We start from the raw sequence: 24,774 nt of genomic DNA on the forward strand, positions 1-24,774 counted from the left end.
TATCCACTGTGAAAAATAGTTGAAAGTCAGGAAAGACTAAGGAACTAATGAAAGGAACTAACAATTACCAAGAGCTTATCTTCTAGACACTACTATACTACGAGGTGCTTTACATACATTCACTCACAATAACCCTTAGGTGTTAGGACTCCCATTGGACAGAGGCGAACCTAGGCCTCAAAATACTAAGAAACTTGTTACCCCAGGACCCATTAATAACAAATAGTAGAAACAGAATCCAACTTAAACTGGCAGTGACACCAGAATTCAGCTCCCACCTCCACCCCCAAGTATAGCATGCTACTTCTCAGTGAGACAATGAGAGCCTGAGCTAAGGCATGAGGTAAGAATGGAATGGAGAGCAGATAAGTTCTGCTTAGTATATACTATACTTCACGTTTTATTAATGATAGAGAAAACTGTGCGATATGTTTATATCTTTGCCATTAATTTTTATTCTTTTTTCCTTTCTACAAAATACTGTTTATCTATGTTAGGCATGATCCTTAAAGATGTTTTGGCTATTAAAATATATTAAAGATTTACTCTAGGAAGTGATATAAAATTGTAGATTCTTGGTTAGTAATTTCCTACCCAAAGACAGTTTTCAGTCCTGTTTTTTGGAGAAAAATTTCTTGTCTTGAATTCTACTGTTACTATGAAAGTGATGCCAATATGTACATTCACAGTTGCCAGAAAACGAACTTGAACATTACACATGGGCAATGGATTGGTGGGGGGAAGTAACCAACATATATTATCTTCTGTCATCATAGTAGCTCACTGAAACAGGAATTACCATCTATAGCTTACAACTGAGACTCATTACCGTTAAATAACTCATTCTTAGCCATGTAATAGAGCAAGGGCGTGGTAGTACTAGAATTTGAACCCATATTCACCCCCGACTGTATAATCTCTCCATTATAACACATTACCTCTCATTGGCCCACAGCTGAGAGTCATAATATTGAAAGTGATCTCTGCAGATAAAATATGTTGACTCCTCAATACCTAAGAGTACAGAAGCAACAGAGGAGGCCGATAACACTTAGCATTTGTCAGTAGAGAGTTACAGAATTTCTAATGACAAGAGATAATAAGCAAGAGTTTTCTTTATGAACATCTGCTTAGCATTTTATAAAATGGAACCCAGAGACTGATCTGAGCTCAAGTGTATTACATAAGTACAGTGCATCTGGTGAGGCTTTCACAGCTCCTGGGTTTAAAGTGCCATATGTCTCTTCAGTTTTCCACACCCTAAAATAGGTAGCTTGACAAAAGCTAGATTTTCAAAAGTTATTATGTTTGTTTTACATGCGGCCCAGCCCGCGATTTTTCTTTCCCAGATAGATGACTCTCCATAATGCAGACCACGTCTTGGTGTCTGCTCACCCCATGTTATTATTCAGAAGCCAGAGCCAATGCCCTTTAGTTACTTGCAATCCTCTGCCAAAAAAAGAAAAGAAGTTTAAATGTAACCTTTTATGTTTCTGATTTTATGTGACCAGTAATTTGGTTGTTTTTGTAAGAATCTTGCAAGTACTGCACTCTCTTAGTTATTTCAGGCCTTAATCCAGTCTTTAATTTTTTATTTTAAAAATCTTATCAGTAAGTCCATATAGTATAGACCTAGTCATTTATAAAATATCTTGCAGTGTAAAAAGACATATATAAAAAGTCAATCCGATCTAGCATTGAACACAACCTACATTTTCCAGGTATTTTGTGAAGGACAGTAATTCATAAATTCCCATAGCCTTAATGTTATTAATGTTTATTCAATGATGACATTGAACTTATTTCTCTAATGTGGAGCTTAACTTCGTTGTAACATGATCTACAACCCAAATTCCACTTGTATGTGTGTCTGTGTGTATGTTTGTGTGTATATGTATATGCGTTTTTGTGCTTATGTATGTATTTGGACTTGCTTCAAAGCTTTTATGTTAAGTCAATTAACAAGCAGTTTATATATGCTAACTGCATATGGCGTCTTAAGAAGCAGCCAAGTGACATCACCAAGTTACACTGTTTCAGGATTTTTTTTTCTATTATGCATCATAGATAGAGATAAAGCTACAGACGTATAAATCTTATGCATAACAACATAGCTTGGTACAAAAGATTCACAAACCAGGTATGGTCAGTATTTATAGCAACAAAATATGAAACAACATCCATCTGTCTTTTACCTGTCAAGAATTGACAAATTGATAGTATTTTTAAAATTTTGAGGGCAGTGTAACAGGATACTTTTCCTTGTAGAATTACTGGTAGAGTTAATCTGAATAACATCTTAATGGCCTCTCACCCACTAGAGTTTGAGCTAATAGCAAACAGATATGGTGGCATATTTATGTTTGTATCCTCAGAGTAAGCACTGTACCTATAATGGTGTCCCAAAAAAAATTAAGAAAGAATTAACTCATATTCATATTAATGCCATTAATCATATGTTTGATTCCTATGACAAATTTGTTTTGGAATCAGGACTCTAAATTAGGCCACGTTACAGAGTTTTCGAAAAGAAGTTTGAAGAAACATTTTTTTTCTTCCAATTTCAGATGGATTGTTTTCTCAGATGTCAAATCTGTTTTTACTTGAATATTTTAACAGTTCTTTCTTTTCTAGCTTTTCATTTCTATAACTTTTAAAGATCTGTTTTGAATTTCTTTTAAAGGCTCACAGCCACAGTACATTTAGAGACAGATAAACAGGTCTAATAAATATCTTATAATCAGTTATTATATGCAGGACACTGTTTTGTCTAAAATAAATTTATGTGTAGAGTCATCTCTGCTTTTAATCTCACTGTCTAGCTGATTGTCAAACTGTAACCAACTAAAATATTTAATAACAATTGAAATCAACAACAGAAGAAAGGTAACAAGCTACTACATGAATATTTTCCAAATGAATACGAACTACAGGTGTTCAGAGGAGGTGCACATGACTCTTCTTTGGGGCTATGATTAATACATCTTGCTTAATTTAGAGTAAATGCTGAATTATTAGTAGAATTAAAAGAGACGGAGAATTGAAGTAGAACATTGTATATAGAGCGAACAGTTTAAACAAAATACAATGTGTGTTGGGAGATAAGACACCAGTTGTTTGGCTTACAGGAGTCATGCATAGTATAAAGTATCCTGTCGGAGTAGTAAAGTTTACAGAAAACCCACATGTAAAAGTAGAGTTTAATATTTGTGTATCTCACCACTCCTATCAGTGGTTTACCATATATGACACATAACGACAAAGAGATAATTTCAGAAGGTAGGTACAAAAATCATGATCACTATTTGAAACTCACTATGGTAAGATTTTTGAATGATAGCTTCCAGACTTAGAAGCTGAATCACAGAATATATTATGCCAAGGTCTACAAGTCCTGACTATGCTGTGCTGGGGCTTCTAAAGTCCAGAGTATATTTGCTAAAAGACCAATAAGGTAATAAAAACAAAATTCCCACTTAGAAACAAGTAACTAATTTTGTGACCTTGGGTAAATTTCTTTAACTCAAAGTTATCTGATTCATAAAATAGGGCATATTTGTTTTAAGGATGAATATTACAGAGATGAATTGAGAATTTGCTCAGTGTCTAGGACATGGTAATGACTAGGGCTAACATTTAACAAATGTGAGTTCTTTCTTGCTCTTTATCTTCCCTTCTAAACTGGCTTTGGCTTGGGACATCTGCTACTCCTTTATACCCACTATTGTGACATGCTTGTGTAGTTTTCTTTATTTTTTTATTTTCCCTTTTTGAGACAGATTCTCACTCTGTCACCCAAACTGGAATGCAGTAGCATGATCATGGCTCAGTGCAGTTTCAACCTCCCATGATCAAGCAGTCCTCCTGCCTCAACCTTCCAACTAGCTGGGCCCATAGGCATGCACTACCACACCTGGATAATGTTTTTTATTTTTAGTAGAGACAAGGTCTCACCATGTTGCCTAGGCTGGTCTTGAACTCCAGGCTAAAGTAATCCCTCTGCCTTGGGCTCTCAAATTCCATATATTAGAGGCATGAACCACCATGCTGGGTGCAACATGCAGTTGTTTAACATCTTGTTTCATATGCTCTCCTTTTCCTTGGCAATGACATTAGAACACCTCTACCCCGGGAAAAACTCCTTAATGTAAAAGCTGGCTGTTTCTGTATTCTTAGTGGCCTCTAAGATCAAACAAGGACTGTGGAGTATGAGATGAATGAACATACAAATGAATGAATGATCAAAGCCCTCACTAGCACATAGAAATATTTTATAGTTTTGACAAAAATGTTGTTAGAGAGAAATAATAATTTCAGTGCAATATTTTTATATGTATTTCTTTGACTGTTTTGAACAGAATAGTTGTAGAGAAAGAGTCAACATTATTCAAATTTTTTTTTCTTAAAAATTGGCTAATAGTGGAAAGGAACTTTAACTTGTATCTTAATACAATTACAACAGTATCTCATTCTTCATAAAAGAATTTTTCCTCTGTAACAATTTTGCAAACTTAAAAAAGATTATATTGCAAGAATGTAAATAAAGAAAAATTATGCACTAAAATCTGGATTCACAAATTATTTTTCCAAAGTCATTCAGGATATATAAACACATGCAAGTTGAGTAGTTACTTCATAACGCAAGCTGGTGTATTTCTACCTGTGTGAATGCTCCCCTGCTACATTGAAAGAGCACTGACTCTAGCACCTGACTTCCTATTACACCGGTTCAGGTGCCTTGGGGATAATTAAACCACTTAAAGTCAAAAAAATAAAATAAAATAAGAAGACTGCAAAGTTTAAAAAGCATTTTATATCCTCACAATATCTTCACTGCTATCTTTTTGGTACAGGAAATAGAATTTTGTGCGTAATGCAATGCCATCTTCTTCAAAATACCTATGGTTGAATGAACTGCTTTAAAAAAAGTACAATGAATTTTTCTGTGTGAATTTTAAATTTGGTGAAGTGTTTGAGAAATGAAATCATCCTTGTTTACTGCTTACATACTTACAGCCTACCCACACTGGGTAGAAAAACTGAATGACACTCAGTTAGACAGTGGGAGCCCTCTCCGATGGGAATGTAAGGCTACTGGAAAACCCAGACCCACGTATCGGTGGCTGAAGAATGGAGTACCCCTCTCACCTCAGGTACCGTTGGGAGCTATTACCTGTTCTACTGTAATTTTAGCAAGATTTCACACAGGACAAACTAGGCTTCTTTAGTCTTACTGAAAGCTTTTTCCTGTTTCTGATTCATAAAATAGGACACGTTTGTTTTAAAGATGAATGTACAGGGATTAAGGGAGACTTTAGCTCAATGTCTGAGATACAGTAGTCACAAATTTTAATATGAGAAACATAAATATATAAGTATTTTTTATTTTAATTACCTCATTATATTATTTTAGTAATACAGTATTTCTTTAAAATGTTTTCAATCCTATAAATTACTGAAGCTGTCAATGATTATCATAGACTTATTTCCATTTCCAGCTGCCTTTTAGATATCATCTAATGTTACTTGGTATCTTTGTTAGATAATCAAAGCAATGTGCACTGAGATTCTTTTTTTTTATGATTTGCTTGGCATTAAGTAGACAAGACATCTGGTTGTTTAACAGTACTTTAAATTTAAAGTTTATTTTTGAAATACGCTCTTGACTTAAGGTTACCTTACTTTGCACATGCTCCATTTTTTGTCTTTTATACTAACTTTCTTTTGAAAATGAAGTATATTGTCTGACCAATAATTTTATCTAGAATCTAGTCACAAGGCAGTTTTCTATTTCTGTTAGTTTTTTGGGAAGTGAGGGAATATGGCAAACTCCTGATTTGATCAATATAGTAAAGGGATTGTTCTTATGACTTGGGCTGTTTTTAACCTTGATCTCATGTGTCTACAACCTCGATCCTTTCTAGTATGTGAATCCTTCTTTCCTTTCGTAGAAGGAATGCAAATAAAAGCATCATCTGCTGATTACATTTCACAAGCTCAACTAGTGTACCAAAAAAAGGCGCCTCACTTTAGAAACAAAACCAAAAGTAAAACTTGTCAGAATAACTACAGAAACATATCTTTATAATTTTTTTAACCAATAAATAATTATAATTTACAAGAGGCATGTTTTAATAAAATAATGAACAGTACATTGCTAAGTGGCCAAATAATGTTTAACTGCATTAATTGCAAACTTTTTTCTTAGTTTAGGACAGAATTCCTGTAAAATCCCTGTTATTTGTTTACTTTCTGGATCTAATGTTTTTAATTTCATTACAGAGTAGGGTTGAGATGGTTAATGGAGTATTGATGATCCACAATGTGAATCAATCAGATGCTGGAATGTATCAGTGTTTGGCTGAAAATAAGTATGGAGCCATTTACGCTAGTGCTGAGCTGAAGATTCTAGGTATGCAATTTCTAAGTAAATAAATCGAAATAGAAACCTTGCTTCTTTTCATGCTCTAATTTTTACTACACTGAAGTTTTATGATGTGGTTGTAAAAACCTATTTTATGGCTTGAAAAGAAATACTATGTGTTGCTGATTTTTTTTTTAACTTTAGTAGACAGGTTAATATTATGTATAGTTTGTCCCATGACTATTTGTTCATATGGTTTTTCTAACTTTAGTTTTAATCTTAAAAGGTTTACACAATACGCCTTTGCTATGGCACTTTAAAAAAAAAATCACATAAAGAAATATATGTTAACTCCCAAGGAAGAATGCCTTGAGGGTAGGAGATGAGAATGTAGAATTCCAGCAACCTGTCCGTGCTCCCATAGCAATGCTTAATAGTTTCCCCAGGCATCTCCTGCCAGTAGCTGTGTGGACAAGACTCCTGGCTAAATCACTGCCTCCTCATGGGGCATCAACTAATACCATCCTTACATAAGAGAGAAAGGCATCCTGACATCAGGCACTACAATCTCATAGGGTCACATCCTTGATAAGAATGTAACCCAGGCACTGCATTTCTTCACTACTTCACTATTTAAAGACTACAGGAGAGAATCAGTCCAGTGAAATAAACTACCCAGAATGAGCTTATATGAGCCATTGGAATGAATTTTACTTTTCCTACTTTGATGGTTTCCTAAACTGGTTTTAGGATGTTTGAAAAGTAAAGAAATATACTAACTTATTGTCTTTCCAAAGTGGACAGAAGCCCAAGTGTACATTCTATTCCCCATTTAAATTCTGAAAGCATAACTAAAGAGAAATACCAAAGATCTCAGGAATCTTGGAGCCTACCATTTACATATCAGCTAATTGTAATACATCATAAGGCAATTTGTTGAATTATGAATGTTTGCAGTAAAAATTTCTCCACGTTGCAACACATCTATCCAAAATAGATACAGGATTCTTCCTTTCAATCTTCTTCATTCTAATCAATCAAATATTAATGTACTTTCTTGTCAACTCACACTATAATAGCACTGAATGAAAAGGCTATTCAGCCTTCACCTAGTTAATAGCCCTGAAACATTCTCAAACCCTTATAATTCATGAGAAATATTTTCAAAATTATTTTTTGTAAATTCTATTCCCAGTAGGCAAAAAAAAAGTTACCTGCAACTATCTCCCCATAAATTTATTTATTTATTTATTTATTTATTTATTTTTCTTTGAGACAGAGTCTCACTGTCACTCAGGCTGAAGTACAGTGATGCCATCTCTGCTTACTGCAACCTCCACCTCTTAGGTTCAAGCAATTCTCTTTACCTCAAGGTCCCAAGTAGCTGGGACTACAGGTGCCCACGACCACACCTGATTGATGTTTGTATTTTTAGTAGAGATGCCGTTTCACTGTGTTGGTCAGGCTAGTCTCAAACTCATAACCTCAAGTGATCTGCCCACCTCAGCCTCCCAAAGTGCTGGGATTACAGATGTGAGCCACCATGCCTGGCCAATTCCTTTTGTTTTAAAAAATCTCTTAACTTATCTCACTTGTAGATGTATCATCTTTTTATATGTTGTGAAATGCATTATATTGCTCTATGATGATATATTTATGTTTATAATATAAAATATATATAATATCATCAGATTGGTAAAAATAAATGTCACAGACACTGTAGACCCGTAGACGTCTTTCAGGTTCTCTGTTAGATTCAAAAGTCTTTTGATAAAAATTATGGTATATGCAATATTGATATTAATGATCAGACCTAAGTGAATAATTACTACAAATAAAATAAAATTGCTGACTGAAATTAAAATAATTCAATTTTTAAAAATTAAATTTTAAACAATGCATTATATAAAACATTCAATTTTGTATAATATTAAAGTAATATACAAAATAAATTCAGATTCATAGGTAGGAAACAGAAGACACAGGATTGTCTTTTTCACAGGTCACCTCCATCTTTCCAAAGGAAGCCCAGATGGACTCTCCTGGTTAACCTCTTGCTCTTTTGCCAAAGTCATTCACTAGTCTTTCATAATTGAAGTTGGTAATCATAATTAAAGCATGTCATTTTTTGAAATAGCCTTTATCTGCAGATCCCACATTGTATTAAATCACCCCATCATTGTTTGAAATACCTTGTAGTCAGATAAATATCAATTAATAATAAGTGAAATTTTGAGCTAGTGCCTTTTTCACAGGGAGATATACTATGATTTTATGAGAAATGCATCCCAGAAGAAAAAGTTACAAAATCTTGATGAATCATCCGTTAGAGATTATTGTTATTGCTTCTGATAGAACTAACATTTATTTTTTTAATAGCTGCAGCTCCCACTTTTGCACTGAACCAACTGAAAAAAACGATAATTGTTACCAAAGACCGAGAAGTTGTCATAGAGTGCACACCCGAAGGCTCTCCAAAACCGACCATCTCTTGGAAGAAAGGAGACAGAGCAGTTAGAGAGAACAAAAGGTTAGAATCTATTTCATAATTCAAAGTTAACATTACACTTTCTTGAGGGTGCAGGTGACACATACAAAGTATGCAAGACCGAGTCTTATAGTACCTTGAGACATATTTTATGAACTGATAGATACATGGTTTTCTATATAGACAGCGATTTTATAAGGACCCAAAGTTTGACTTCAGATTGGTCAGTCGTCTTTGCTTCTACAGGGTTTTAGTACAAGTTGGAAATTTCACTTGGTTTTGAAGAAAGTACACTTTCATTAAGCTAATTGCTTTTTCCTTGCTGTTTTTCATCTTCTGTGTTTTGGACGTCTACAAAGTATCTGTGATAATTTTTAAGGGTTGTGTTTTAATTTGATTTTAATGATAAGAATCATAAAAACATACATGAATCTTCTGGATAATCATGACAGAATACTTTCATGTGATATTTATGCCAATGCTTATCTTTTTTTCTAGATCATGTTTATGCAAAATAGTATAGGATTACTTTGCGTGCCATAGGCTAATGAGAAATGAGCAGAGGAATATGTAATATGTAAACATTTGTCTTTGGCAAGTAAAGCCAAAGGACATCACGGGAGTACAAAGGGAGAAAAAATCATGAGGGAATCAAATCATCACATGGTAATATGTGTGCCAAATTCAAATGTTTTGTGTCCTACCATTATTGACATATTGGTGTTACTAATGGTGATTCAGCTTTGACAAAATAGTATCCGCTATTATACCAAAATCATATTATATAGGATTATTTACATTTTTTAATTGAACTTTAAATTTTTTAATTGAAATTAAATTTTAAAATTTCAATTTAAAATTAAATTTTTAAAATTGAAATTAAAAATTAAATTTTTTAATTTAAAAATTAAATTTTTAAATTTTAAATTAAATTTTTTAATTAAAATTTTTAATTTTAAATTAAATTTTTTAATTAAAATTTTTAATTCTAAATTAAATTTTTAAATTAAAATTTTTAATTTTAACTTTTTTAATTATTTACATTTTTAATTGAATTTTAAATTTATGTTTTTTTAATTGATCTAGAAGTATAAGGACTTTATGACTTGGTTTATATTTGTCCAAATCTACATAAAATGTAATTAAAATAAGTCTGCATTAGTGGTTCACTTGAATAATTCCTTAAGTAATTTTGAAACATTTTGAAAAATTAAAAAAATATAGAGTATTTTTGTTTTCCATCAAATATGAGAAACACTGATTTAAATAGTCTGTCTCAGATGCAATAGTTTGTGGAATTACTGGCTTCAGTTTAGACCCGAAGATCTGTGCTTCCTGGAAACAGTGATCTCCTGGGATTGGGATGTGTCATTGTTGGCACTCATAACAAAAGACCTAACGTGATGGTCAAGGCTAACACTCATAACAAAAGACAGGTTAACAAGAGAAAAACATAACGCATTTTTTTAATCAAAGTTTTATGACACAGGGGCCTTCAGAAATGAAGACCCAAAAACTTAGAGAAAACTCTTTTTATGCTTAAGGCCAATGAAGAATAGAGAGCCCTGTAGAAATATTGGACGAAAACGATGTGAGCTAATGGTTATAGACTGAGAGGGGAAAGCCAGCAAGACCTCTCTGTTCAGATTTTTCTTCTTGGCCTTTTTGTGTGGTATTCCTTTCCTCCAGGTGTAGGACAAGTCACCTGTCACATGAGATAATTCCAGGGAGAAGGTCAATCTTTCTAGGTTTTATGGCGTGCTTTGGGGAAGAGAAGTTATAGTTTCTATGATCTCCCTTGGAGGAAAGAAATTCTGGTTTCTATCATTCTCTTCAACAGAAAAAGATGAGTGGGAAACAGACAGATGGGTTATGTTTAAAAAGACCCTGCTTCCAAGGTCCTTTCAATCTTCTTTTCAGGTCAAAGTATTCAGTGCCGTATTCTGGGGTATCATGTTCTGAGTCCCAAAGTTGTACATCTTGTTTTTAAAAAGAATATCTCATTCTCGAGTGGGGGGGCAAATGATAAATTGTGAGATCATTGTTGCCTATGATTGAATTGCTCAAATAATGATTGAATATTAGTGGATTGCTGCTCACAAAAAATATGATTTTTAAAAAAACCTCACAAACCTAATTAAAGAGGAAGAAACTTGTTGCTTAGTAAGAACGAATAGTTTACACTGCTAGGTTATTTTTTCTGAATGTATTAAGAAGTTTACAGTGTCATGAAAATATACATGGCTTATCTATGCAAGACATTCTATCTGAAATGCATGACTTTGTTTTATGTTTGTGGGTGGCATGTGAGGTTTGTCCTATTTAGTTCATTTCACAATAAGAATGTTCTTTATCAACTGTTCACAAATGTCACCTTGTGAGTTTAAAAAATTAGGTGGGATCTCTTTTAGCAAAGCAAAAATATTGAGAGAAGTAACAAAATTGTGAGTTTTCTATTACTACAAAATAAGCATACTCAATTTTTTATTTTTCAGATGTTGAAAAATACAGTTTGTGAATTTTTCAGCTTTCTTACTTCTCTCTCTTTCTTTACTGCTAGCCACTCAGGTTAGTGAGAAAGATACATTGACCTCAAACTCAGATCACTCAGTTTTTTCTAAATGTCAATACTTCCGGTCAAAGTGTTTTTTAGGAAGAAGGCTAATATGTTAAAAAAAAAATTATTCAAGTAAAAGTAAGACTCGGCCACATTTCTTTAGCATTCTGGCTACCTTGATCTACATGTTTAGGTCAATAAACTGGCTTTATTTAATAACAGTGCTCCAATGCTCAGACATACAGTGCATTTTTATTCTTAAAATTGACAGGCATACTTAAAAAATACCATTCGTATTATTGAATGACTTGTTACTGTATCTGGCAGTCCTAGGTTCTAAGAAGAAAAATCTAGTTCACTACAAAAAAAAATAACACTTAATATTAAATGAGTGGCTAAGATTTACACAGCAATGGAAAGAATTCCAAAATACAAGAAGATATAGTTGAAAAAGTGTGCTTTCTAAACTTATGAATAGAAACTTAACAATTTCAAATGTATATATTTTATCTTCTTTAAAACTAGTCTCAGTTACAATGACAACTTATTTTCTTGTGGAAATTTTAGATTGTTCCTCTGTTATAATGCATACGAGCCATTTGATTACAGTTGTAAATATGAATTTAAATGGAAACAGAAGTGTCAGAAAACTGTTAAGGCTTCAAAAAGTTTATGTCATTTTTTAATATATAATTTACATCGGGGGTACAGATTCAAATCATGACTTATTTTATTGGAATATAAATATAGTTATCATTCAGATGATCTACATCAAATATGTACCCCATTCATCCAACCTATAACAATTGAGACAAAAATGTTGAATGAGTTAGCCTTGTCCTTCATTAAAAATCTTACTGTTTTAGGTTCATTCCAAAGAACTATTGAAACAGCAAATGGCAGTTTCTATATAAGAAAATAAATAATAATATTATATTGGGGAAAAGGAATTAATGTAATAGTATATTATAAAAGAAACATACAGGCCAAGTGCAGCATTCATACCTATAATCCAAACACTTTGGGATGCCAAGGTGGAAGGATCACTTGAGCCCAGGAGATGAAGACCAGCCTGGGCAATACAGCAAGACTCCCATCTCTACAGAAAGAAAAAAAAAAAAACCTTAAAAAACTAGTGAGGCATGGTGGTGCATGTCTGTAGTCCCAGCTACGCAAGAGGCTGAGGTAAGAGGAAGGGTTGAGCCTGGGTGGTTTAGGTGAGCCATGATCATGCCACTGCATTCCAGCATGGAGGACAGAACAAGACCCTGTCTCAAAAATAATAATAATCATAATGAATGATTATGAAAAAAAGAAACATTATTAGTTCAACCATTGCAGAAGACAGTGTGGCAATTCCTCAGGGACCTAGAAATAGAAATTCCATTTGACCTAGCAATCCCATTACTGGGTATATATCCAAAGGATTATAAATCATTCTACTATCAGGACACATGCACACGAATGTTCATTGCAGCACTGTTTACGATAGCAAAGACCTGGAACCAATCCAAATGCTCATCAATGATAGTCTAGACAGGGAAAATGTGGCACATATACACCATGGAATATTATGCAGCCATCAAAAACAATGAGTTTGTGTCCTTTGTAGGGACATGGATGATCTGGAAACCATCATTCTCAGCAAACTGACACAAGAACAGAAAATCTGAGTTTGAGGTCAAATGTATGTCCATCTGTTCTCACTCATAGTCGGGTGTTGAACAATGAGAACACATGGACACAGGGAGGGGAGCATCACACACTGGGGTCTGTCCAGGGGGAAATAGGGGAGGGACAGCGGGGGTGGGGAGTTGGGGAGAGATAGCATGGGGAGAAATGCCAGATATAGGTGATGGGGAGGAAGGCAGCAAATCACACTGCCATGTGTGTACCTATGTAACAGTCTTGCATGTTCTTCACATGTACCCCAAAACCTGAAATGCAATTTAAAAAAAGAAGAAATAAATAAATAAAAATTAAAAAAACAAAATATATCAATTGCACTTTCATAGCATGAAATTATGTCCAGAGCAATGGCATAAAAATGTAATATATAGTTTTAATTGCAGGAAAATATAATCTAATCATATGAAAATATGTCAGAAAATCTCAAAGGTGAATTTCAATCTAGAGTTACTCAAATTTAAATTGTAAATACAATGACTGAAAATTATAGAACAAGGTTATAGTTAACCATTTATCAACAGAGTGCCAAATAACCATTTGGTTTATTTTTTTCTACCATGTTTTGAGTAAATCTGCCTGGTTGAGTTTTGTTTGTGTTGATGAGGGGTGGGTGTCTTCAAAATGTAGCATTTTTTATGTGTATCTATTTTGCTAAGGAAATTTAGAAATCATTATTCTAAAGTTGAAAATTTAATAATGAGAACATAATATGACTTTTAGAAGAAATATGATTAACAAATTTCTTGCTTGCTTATATATTACCAACATTTCATTCTTGTAAAATATACAAGAAAATGGATTACATCAGAGCTGTGAATTGTTTACAGTTGTTTTTTGCTTATGTCATAGAATGATCAATATGAAATCTCTTCAGAGAGTAAATCACACTATTACTAATAATGATGATGACTGCTTATGAGTTCATAGCATTTATAATTTGCAAAGCACTTTAATGTTGTTGGTAAAATTATAAACCAGTGTATAAAAAGAGGCCTTACTTACCCTGATTATCCTGTAGATGATGAGGTTTCAACAAGTTACCTAATTTATTATCTTACTAAATTAAAAGTGTAAGCTGACTGGCTTGTGAGAATTAAATGAAATTTTGTCCGTAAAATACATTGCCTAGTGTATGACATCTACTTAGTACTCAGTGGATGTCACCTGTAATGATAGTGATACTGATGACAATGATGATAGTGGTGGTGGTACTGGTGATAGTGATAACGATGATAACTGTATTGGACCATTGTCATACTACTATAAAGAACTGCCCAAGACTTGGTAATTTATAAAGAAAAGAGGTTTAATTGACTCACAGTTCAGCGTGGCTTGGGAGGCCTCAGGAAACTTAGAGTCATGGCATAAGGCAAAGGGGAAGCAAGGCACTTTTTTCACAAGGAGGCAGGAAGGAGAAGTGCCAAGCAAAGGGAGAACAGCCCCTCATAAAACCATCAGATCTTGTGAGAACTCACTTTCTATCACGAGAACAGCATGGGGAATACCACCCTTGTGGTTCCATTACCTCCACCTGATCTCTCCCTTGACATGTGGGGATAATGGGTATTATAATTCAATATGAGATTTGGATGGGGATGCAAAGCCTTGTGTCTATATTAGTACCATTTGACCGTATTAATACAATTCGCACCTTTGAATCTTAGAATACTGGCGTCCATTTCTGTTATCAGTAGTCTGGAAAAGCTTACCATTCCCATTTTTTTCTCCAGTCATTAAGGAGAAGGGTACTTAAGGTTTTTTTCCCCAGGACTAAAGGAGTCTTTTACATCTTTTGTGTCATAAGTTTGTTATTAATCATTCTTTGTCCACAAATCACTATTCTTTGTTCATCGGAGCCCTGAATATCTCATCTTCCTTACCTACTTCTAGCTCAGTGTCTTTGGAATAGGTTCCTGTTCTAGCAGACCAAATATTTACTTGTTCCATTACCATTTTATAGGCCATGTGCAAATGGATAAATAGACATGGGGAGTTAATGGAAATAGAAGTGAAGTATTTTAAAGATTCATTTTTTTACTGTCTTTTTAAGGGATGTCCAGGTTTTCCCCCATCACTTTCACTTTTGACGATCACCCACACATAGTCACTTAGGTTACTGTATCAATCATGTCCATTTTCATACTAAAACCAATAAACTCCAGAAGTACTAGCAAGTAAAATATTCCACAGGGATTTTCTCCTTTAGAAGACTTTGATTCAGAATGTTCCGCTCATCAAACTCATATTGGATTTTCACTCCAGCTCATTATTTCCATTACTTGGCCATTAACTTTTGTTAAAATATAATCATCCAGAAGCACTCCAGCAGTGCACAAATATTAAGTCTTCATTATTACATGTTCAATTTCCTGTACTTTTTGTGGACAAAGACAATCTTGGCTAAAATGAAGAATGCATAGTTTTTGATAAAGGCATATTTTGTTTCCTTTCCATAAGTGCATATATAAACTGTTGTTGAACATTATAGAATATGTCATATATGTTTAAAATTATTCACAATTATTGAAATTTCAACGTATTTAAGCACTAGTTTTTAGGTCTAGCCAAAGTAAGGTAATAGTTACAGAGATAATGGACTATACTTCAAATGGGTGCTTAAGAAATTCTGCATACAAAAAAAAAATAAAATAAAATGAAATTATCCTATGGAGGGCCAGTATTATAGAATGATTTTTCTTCTATGGGACTGTAATCTAAGCAAAGACTTGTCCAAAATCTGACATAATGGCCCCTTGCTCACTAAAGGAGATTCAGAAAGGCAAAATTTTCAACTTACTCATTTAACACGCATAGAAAATTGCACTTGAAGTACCCATTATCTGACTTCTGGTGGGATTTCATGTTGTGTTTATTAGGCAACAATGATGAAGCTTACATACTGAGTCAGAGACATAGGGGAAAATCTATTCTTAACAAAAGCCCTAAAGGACACTGTTACTGAGAAGAAAGCAAGGTCTTCTTACTTTGTCTATGGAAGAGGAATTCGTGGGTGTAATTAGGGTCTTGTTTTCGTCCCTCTGTTTCCACTTACATGCTGTGTTTGCTAATGAACAAGTGTTCTGTTGCTTCCTCTGTGACAGTGTCTTTTACATATTAAGAACATAAAACAATATAAACTGTAGGTATCTGGGTTTTCCTCAGTGTCTAAGAAATTGTATAATGAGGGAAAATTAGCATTCATATATCAAGAATGCATAATTTGAATTTATTTGTGAATTAATATCTACGTTTTTAAAAGAAATAAAATTATTAAATGGCATTATTTAAATAAAGGAAGGTTTATATCTGAACTTGTAAGATTAAATACCTATAAACTGCTTACAAAATAAGATGCATTACTACTCAGGGATGGTTATTTGCTGTTTCCTATCCATGAACTTAAGGGGATGAGAAGGAAATGGCCTTACATTCATGATGATGAGAGTAGAAAGCGGACTTCCTGATTTCAATGAAAGGCTCCGCCTAATTCACCCTCTTCACCTTTTCCTTAGAATGCTAAATGTTTTTATTAGAGAACATTTTAAAACATAAAACATTAGCATTTTATTGTGTTTTTATTAGAAAATCATAAAAAAACACAGTCATAGCAGCACTGAAAATTAAGAATATAAATGAATAAATTATGGACTTCTAGGAGGAATCGCCACTTTGTGTAGAAATTAGCTAACTTAAGAAATCATCAATGAGTCATTAAAGCCCAGACCTCTGAAACTATAATGAAGTCAATTAAGAAACCAGCAGAGGAAAATTTGTACTCACTTCTACTTTATGTACAGAGCTACTAAATTCAGAAATTGGGTCTCACTACAAAAGCTGGCTTGAACCTCCCTCCCAACAGAAGCTGCTCTGCACGGTGGTAAGATGCTATGCCCATACTCCTCCCCATCTGAACTAATCCAACACTTTTTTGGACATTATGGATCCAGCAATGGGATGAGAGAGGACATAAATCTTAGGATTTCAAGTGATGACTAAATAAATCATAATGTCAACAAATAGTGATACAGAGGAAAAATACTGAAATTCATGGATTTTGAAAATTATGTAATTCCACGTACTCCTTCTAGCAAAGAAGGACTATATACTGATTATAGTTTTTCAGGAATAAATTTCCTTCTACATACTCCTAAGGACTAGAGAATGGGAATTGACACACATCTCACCTCAGTCCAGTTGTGCGTCACTAGAGCCTTAGTAGACTTTGAACATTTGACTTTATCTTTGTACCTAACTGACCTTGAGATTAATATTTGGGGAAGAGACTCTGGAGTACTGAGAGAAATAGTGAAATAGACAAAACTGAAAACATTACCAACTGGCAAAAACAGGCCTGCAGACAGGATGACAGGGGTGTTTAAAGCACAAACACACATTGAGTATGATGGTTAAATGATAGTCATAAATTTGGTAACAAGATGTCAAGTATAAAAAGAATAATTTTATTCTTTTTAAGTACAGTACAAAATAAGTGTGTGTGTTTGTGTGCACAAGTAAATTAGTACATACCAGGAGTCCCAAAGCAAAAAGCTGAAAGCATCTAAATCATGGTGACAAGTAAACATAGTGATAGTTCATATAGGAAAAAATTAAAGATTAAAGTAACAAAAAATAGATATATTGTAGAAATATTTTAGGGTTTTGTTTTTATTGAGATAGGGTCTCACACTGGCACCGAAGCTGGAGTGCAGTGGCACAAACACAGCTTACTGCCACCTCAGCCTTCAAGGCTCAAGCAATACTCCCACCTCAGCCTCCCAAATAGCTGGGTCCACAGGCGCACACCATCACCACCATGCCTGGCGATTTTCTTTTTTGTTAGAGACAAGGTCTCATCACGTTGCCCATGCTTGTCTTGAACTCGTGTGCTCAAGCACTCTTTCCAGCTTGACCTCCCAAATTGCTAAGACTGTAGATGTGAGCCACTGTGCCAGCATACTGTGGGCTTTTTTTTTTTTTAATTATACTTTAAGTTCTGGAGTACATGTGCAGAATGTGCAGGTTTGTTACATAGTTATACACGTGCCATGGTGGTTTGCTGCATCAATTACCCCGTCATCAACATTAGATATTTGTCCTAATGCTATCCCTCCCCTAGCCTCCCTACACCCTGACAGGCCCCAGTGTGTGATGTTCCCCTCTTTGTGTCCATGTGTTCTCATTGTTCAACACCCACTTATGAGTGAGAACATGCAGTGTTTGGTTTTCTGTTCTTGTGTTAGTTTGCTGAGAATGATGGTTTCCAGCTTCATCCATGTCCCTGCAAAGGACATGAATTCATCCTTTTTTATGGCTGCATAGTATTCCATGGTGTATATGTGCCACATTTTCTTTATCCAGTCTATCCTTTATGGGCATTTGGGTTGGTTCCAAGTTTTTCCTATTATGAACAGTGCCACAATAAACATATGTGTGCATGTGTCTTTATAATAGAATAATTTATAATCCTTTGGACATATACCCAGTAATGGGATTGCTGGGTCAAATGGTATTTCTAGTTCTAGATCCTTGAGGAATCACCACACTGTCTTTGACAATGATTGAACTCATTTACACTCCCACCAACAGTGTAAAAGCATTCCTGTTTCTCCACATCCACTCCAGCATCTGTTGTCTCCAGACTTTTTCATGATCACCATTCTAACTGGTGTGAGATGGTATCTCATTGTGAGTTTGATTTGCATTTCTCTAATGGCCAGTGATGATGAGCTTTATTTCATATGTTTGTTGGCTGCATAAATGTCTCCTTTTGAGAAGTGTCTGTTCACATCCTTCACCCACTTTTTGATGGGTTTGTTTGTTTTTTTCTTGTATATTTGTTTAAGTTTTTTGTAGATTCTGGATATTATTTGTCAAATGAGTAGATTGCAAAAATTTTCTCTCCTTCTGTAAGTTGCCTGTCTACTCTGATGATAGTTTTTTTTTTTTTTTTTTTTTTTTTTCCTGAAGCTCTTCAGTTTAATTAGATCCCATTTGTCTATTTTGGATTTTGCTGTCATTGCTTTTGGTGTTTTAGTCATGAAGTCCTTGCCCATGCCTATGTCCTGAATGGTAGTGCCTAGGTTTTGCTTCTAGGATTTTTATGGTGTTATGTCTTACATTTAAATCCTTAACACATCTTGAATTAATTTTTATATATTGTATAAGGTGTAAGGAAGGCATCCAGTTTAAGCTTTCTGCATATGGCTAGCCAGTTTTCCCAACACCGTTTATTAAATAGGGAATCCTTTCCCCATTGCTTGTTGTTGTCACATTTGTCAAAGATCAGATGGTTGTAGATGTGTGGTGTTATATCTGAAGCGTCTGTTCTATTCCATTCCATTGATCTATATCTCTGTTTTGGTACCAGTACCATGCTGTTTTGATTACTGTAGCCTTGTAGTATAGTCTAAAGTCAAGTAGTGTGATGCCTCCATCTTTTTTTTGTTGTTGTTTGTTTGTTTTGGTTAGGATTGTCTTGGCTATGCAGGATCTTTTTTTATTCCATATGAAATTTAAGGTTTTTTTTTTTCCAATTCTGTGAGGAAAGTCAGTGGTAGCTTGATGGGCATAGCATTGAATCTATAAATTTCTTTGTGCGGTATGGCCATTTTCACAACACTGATTCTTCCTAACCATGAGCATGGAATGTTTTTCCATTTGTTTGTGTCCTCTCTTATTTCCTTGAGCAATGGTTTGTAGTTCTCCTTGAAGATCCTTCACATCCCTTCATAGTTGTTTTCCTAGGTATTATATTCTCTTTGTAGAAGGCGTAAATGTTCATTCATGATTTGGCTCTCTGTTTGTCTGCTATTGGTGTATAGGAATGCTTGTGATTTTTGCACACTGATTTTTTATCCTGAGACTTTGCTGAAGTTGCTTATCAGCTTAAGGAGATTTGGGGCTGAGATAATGGGGTCTTCTAAATATACAATCATGTCATCTGCAATTAGGGACAATTTGACTTCCTTTTTTTTAACTGCATACGCTTTATATCTTTTTTGGCTTTCTAAATTATGCTTTGATGAATACTTAAGAACGATGAAAAAATTATGGTATATTATCAGTAGAAGAAATCAATGAACATGGTACAAATTTCATTTGAAGAGAAAATGCATACATGCACACAAGTGCATTAAAAATACTGGAAATAAATGCAGCTAATTGTTCACAGGTTATCTCTTATAGGCGGATTATCGATAATTGTCATTGCCACTTTATGGTTTTCTCTTTTCATCGCTTTAAGGAGATTCCTGAGGCATGGTAATTTATAAAGGAAAGAGTTTTAATTGGCTCAGAGTACCACAGTCTGTACAGAAGTGGGGTGCCAGCATCTGCTTCTAGTGAAGACCTCAGGAATCTTACAAGCACAAGAGGTGAAGCAGAAGCAGTCACCTCATATGGTGAGAGTGGGAGCAAAAGAGATGGGGAGAGGTCCCAGAGTGTTTTAAACAACTACATTTTTAGTGAACTGAGCAAAACTTGCTTATCACCCAGGGGATGATGCTATGCCACTCACAAAAGATGTTCATCTGCAATCCAGTCACTTCTTAACAGGCCCCGTCTCCAACACTGGGAAACAGAGTTCAACATAGGATTTGGAGGGGGCAGACATGTAAACCATATCATCCATGTTTCTAAACTTGGTCTCTTTTCAGATAATTAATAACCCAAAATAATGCAAATTTATTGAATAACAGTGTACTCACACTATGCCAAATAGTTTAATAATAATGGGAAAAAAATTGTCATGTTCTCAAGTAATTCACTTTTCAACAGTATGTTTACATAGTATACCAGTGATCACAATTATCTAAATTAATGGCATCCATTTAAACACAGAAGATCAGAAGATAAACATATCAGGAAGCCGCAAAATATTGGTTTCTAATATTTTCCAAACTTAAGGTCATGGAAAACCTAAACACTCTTCTTTAAAGTCCTTCAAATATTTTCTTTTTCTTGACCACATGACTGGTTTGTTTCTAGATTTCACTTTTTTCATAACTGTTGAATAAAACAAAATAAGTCTCAACTCCCAGTGAGAGGTACCACTGAAAATCTCAGTTAATTGAAGCTGTAAAGGACAACAAAATAGGTCTGGTTTTGTTGTACTGTGAGCACCTCCAGTTTTTGACTTTACTTCGCTAGCTAATTACCAGTTTAGGAAACAGTTCATAAATTCTCCTTCTAACCATGGTTCATTTCCCCCAGTTACTATAAATTGCTACACAAGTTGCCTGGTTGTGCTATCCACATAAGCACAACTTGAACAAGTCATTAATTGCTCACAGGCTTTTCTTTTCCAAAAGCCCCCTAGACTACAACTTTCAGCTTAATTTGTCCTTAATACAAACAACATCTCAAATACTTGGGAATTCAAGCATCTAAGTACATGCTCCTGACTGATCCTGCTACCTCCCCAAGTGACTCTTCAGTGAATATAAAATAGCAAAGAGAGAAGATTCTGAGGATGTTTAGAACAAAAGCATTGTACGGTAGAGATTTTTAGCATCCTCTGAGAATTACATAGTCACTTATTTTCAGTTTTTGCATAAATCACGATCTAATTTAACTTTGGTTAATTTATAATGAGAATTGAGGGACGGTGCAAACTAGAGCATAGTACAATGATAATGTTGACTACAAATGAAAAGAAACTGCACATCATTTGCATAAAATATAACTTACACAAATTTTATCATTAGCATGCTTATATCTCTGTTTTTTTTTAATTATTCTTTTAATTCTTTTAATTTTTTAATTGTACTTTAGGTTCTGGGGTACACGTGCAGATCATGTAGGATTGGTGCATAGGTACATACATAGCAATGTGGTTTGCTGCCTCCATCCCCCCATCTCCTATATCTGGCATTTCTCCCCATATTATCCCTCCTGAAGCTCCCCTCCCCTCACTGTCCCTCCCCTAAACCCCCCAACAGACCCCAGTGTGTGATGTTCCCTCCCTGTGTCCATGTGTTCTTATTGTTCAACACCTGCCTGTGAGTGAGAACATGTGGTGTTTGATTTTCTGTTCTTGTGTCAGTTTGCTGAGAATGATGGTTTCCAGATTCATTCATGTCCCTACAAAGGACACAAACTCAGTCTTTTTATGGCTGCATAGTATTCCATGGTGTATATGTGTCACATTTTCCTTGTCCAGTTTATCATCGATGGGCATTTGGGTTGGTTCCAGGTCTTCGCTATTGTAAACAGTGCCACAATGAACGTACATGTGCATACATCTCTGTTTTCTAATGACAGTGTTGTTTCTGAAAAAAAAAAAGGTAGGGAGATAGATAATAAAATACCTATACATTTTAAGATTATAACTATGTTATTAGTTATAGCTGGAGTTTTCAAAATACCAACATAATTTTGTTCCTCTGTCTTTCCAATTGCAAATGGTAGCTCTACCTCTTTTCCTTTCGGGAGAGAAAACCTTTCTTTCTCTACCCTTTGAAGGTTCAGTAACTGAGCCTATGAAATAAACTGACAGTAGACAGATTAATAAGAGAAAGGCATACAAATTGACTGGGTGTGCAGGGGCATCACAAAAAGAAAAGCGAGTACCCAATAAACCAATTACGTTTAGAAGCAGATATCTTTTTCATAGGAGAGAAGGATGTCAGGATATAGGCAATTTAATAGGGAGTAAATTATTTTGGGAAGAGAATGAATGAGACCAAAGAACAGGTGATAATGTGTGAGAAATTCTGTCAGGGTGTGGTGATAACTTCTGATATTTTTTCTGTGATATGTGTCAGTCTCCCACAATGATGAATTTCCTGGGGAGGAAATCTAGGATGATTGAATTCTTACTGGAGTATCTGGTGTCAAGGAAATAAGGAAAGGTCAGAGAAAGCCTCTGCCAGCAGTTGCGGATCCCCAGGTGCCTTTAATTTAAAGTAATCAGCACAACAAAACTTAATATTTTAGGATAGCATTCCCTAAACTCCTTCACCCTCATGCCACAGACACATGGTCTAGGAACAGTTATATTCAATTCAATTTACTTCCATAAAACTAAAGTTTCTTAAACATATACTGGATATAAGATACTATGCCAGTTCAGACCAAGGTAAGTAAGAGAGAATCCCAGCCCCCAAGTAGACACCTGTGTAGCAGAAAGTAAAACTAATACAGACACCTATAACATAGGATCAACTAAGGTAATAATAAACATAGCTAGCAATGACTGAGTATTGGGCATTTTATGTATACATTACTTTACTGAAGTCGTAAAATTAGATAATATTTTAAAGGATATATAAAAATCCTGGTTATAAATAATTAAATCATAGATTGCCTAAGCACACATACATAGCAAGTAACAAAGCCAAAAACAGGGTGTTCCAATTCTGTTTGAATCCAAAACCTGTTCTCAGTTTACTGTACGATACAAAAAACTTTGAGAGTTAAGAAAGAAGAAAATAAAATCTAGATAAAATGTAAGCTTCCTAGATGAACTGCCATTTGAAGTGGGCTTGAAACAGGATTTTAACACAGAGGGACAGAGTGTATTTTAGGAAGAGACTTCAGAATTTGCAAAAATAGTTATGAATTCAGGACACTTTTGGGAACTAAATACTATTATTTGTCCAAGGTGTAGATCATGTGTAGAAATAAAAAATACAGTGAAACAATTAAATAGCTGAAGACAAATTAAGAAGAACTTGAAAATACAGATTGATTTCATGCTTAACTTAGTAAAAGGTAGTCTTTGAAAGACACAATTCACATCTATTTTTAAGTAATAACTTTTAATACTTAATTTCTTATATTTGTTTATCTTATAGAAAAATGCACAGTAATTACTTGTCTTCCAAGGAGAAAAGAATTAAAGTTATGACTTAAATATAAAATATATAAATAAATATTATTTAAATGTCCTTGTTTCAATAATAAGCTAGCAAGAAGCCAAGAAGCCAGAAGGAAACTTCAAAGCCTAGGCACTGAGTTTACCCTGGAGGTAAACCTTACCCTGGAGCTAACTTTTACCTTAAGGGCAGTCAGTAAACCTACTGACATTGAGCAGTGGATTTGGCAATTTACTAGTCTAGAAGGAAGCAGACAAAGCCTAGAACATGTCCCTCATTAGGACTGGACCCACAAAAGCTACTCGTAAAGTATAAGGGTAAACTTGAAATAAATCAACCCTCTCAGAGAACCATACAAGAAATTATCTGCCTTATGTATCAGTGCTGATTGGGGACCGAGGTGAAGGAAATTCTCCCCTTAGCTTTTGTAACCATAGGCCAAAAGCTCCAGTGTATACTTCCTGGATGACCCAAAAACATGAACCTAAGAATGTGGTTAATGTAGTACTAAGGAGAAAATGACCCTACACACTTAAGGTGCAACAAAGACTGAAAAGCAACGAAAGCATAAACATGTAGTTAAAGATAAACAAAAGTTGTCACATAAAACAAGAATATGTTTTATTCTCCCAAGATTAAAAAAAAAATTTAAATGGTTGAATTATTTGAAAATAAATAAATATATTAATTAATTTCAAAGTTGTCTACGTTTAAGCATGTTTAAATTTTTAGTGCAACCAGTAAAAGCAATGAAATAAAATACATTATTTCCAAACTAAAGAAATAAGCATAATGAAAAGTTATCCAATCAAAAAACAGGGCTGTGTGTGTGTGTGTGTGTGTGTGTGTGTGTACAACA

The 24,774-nt window shown here is 34.4% G+C and overlaps 1 protein-coding gene across 1 annotated transcript in view; it reads left to right on the forward strand.

The window, feature by feature from the left end:
• Nucleotides 1-24,774, forward strand: part of CNTN5 (contactin 5) — a 1,383,122-nt gene that overhangs the window by 1,056,087 nt on the left and 302,261 nt on the right. The window contains exons 11-13 of the mRNA XM_012454882.2: nt 5,017-5,153; nt 6,283-6,412; nt 8,744-8,894. Of these exons, the coding sequence (XP_012310305.1) occupies nt 5,017-5,153; nt 6,283-6,412; nt 8,744-8,894 (418 nt within the window). The remainder of the gene's footprint in view (nt 1-5,016; nt 5,154-6,282; nt 6,413-8,743; nt 8,895-24,774) is intronic.

This window comes from Aotus nancymaae, unplaced genomic scaffold (genome assembly GCF_030222135.1).
Source record: "Aotus nancymaae isolate 86718 unplaced genomic scaffold, 86718_ANA_hifiasm-v0.15.2.pri h1tg000012l, whole genome shotgun sequence".
NCBI classification, from domain to species: domain Eukaryota; kingdom Metazoa; phylum Chordata; class Mammalia; order Primates; family Aotidae; genus Aotus; species Aotus nancymaae.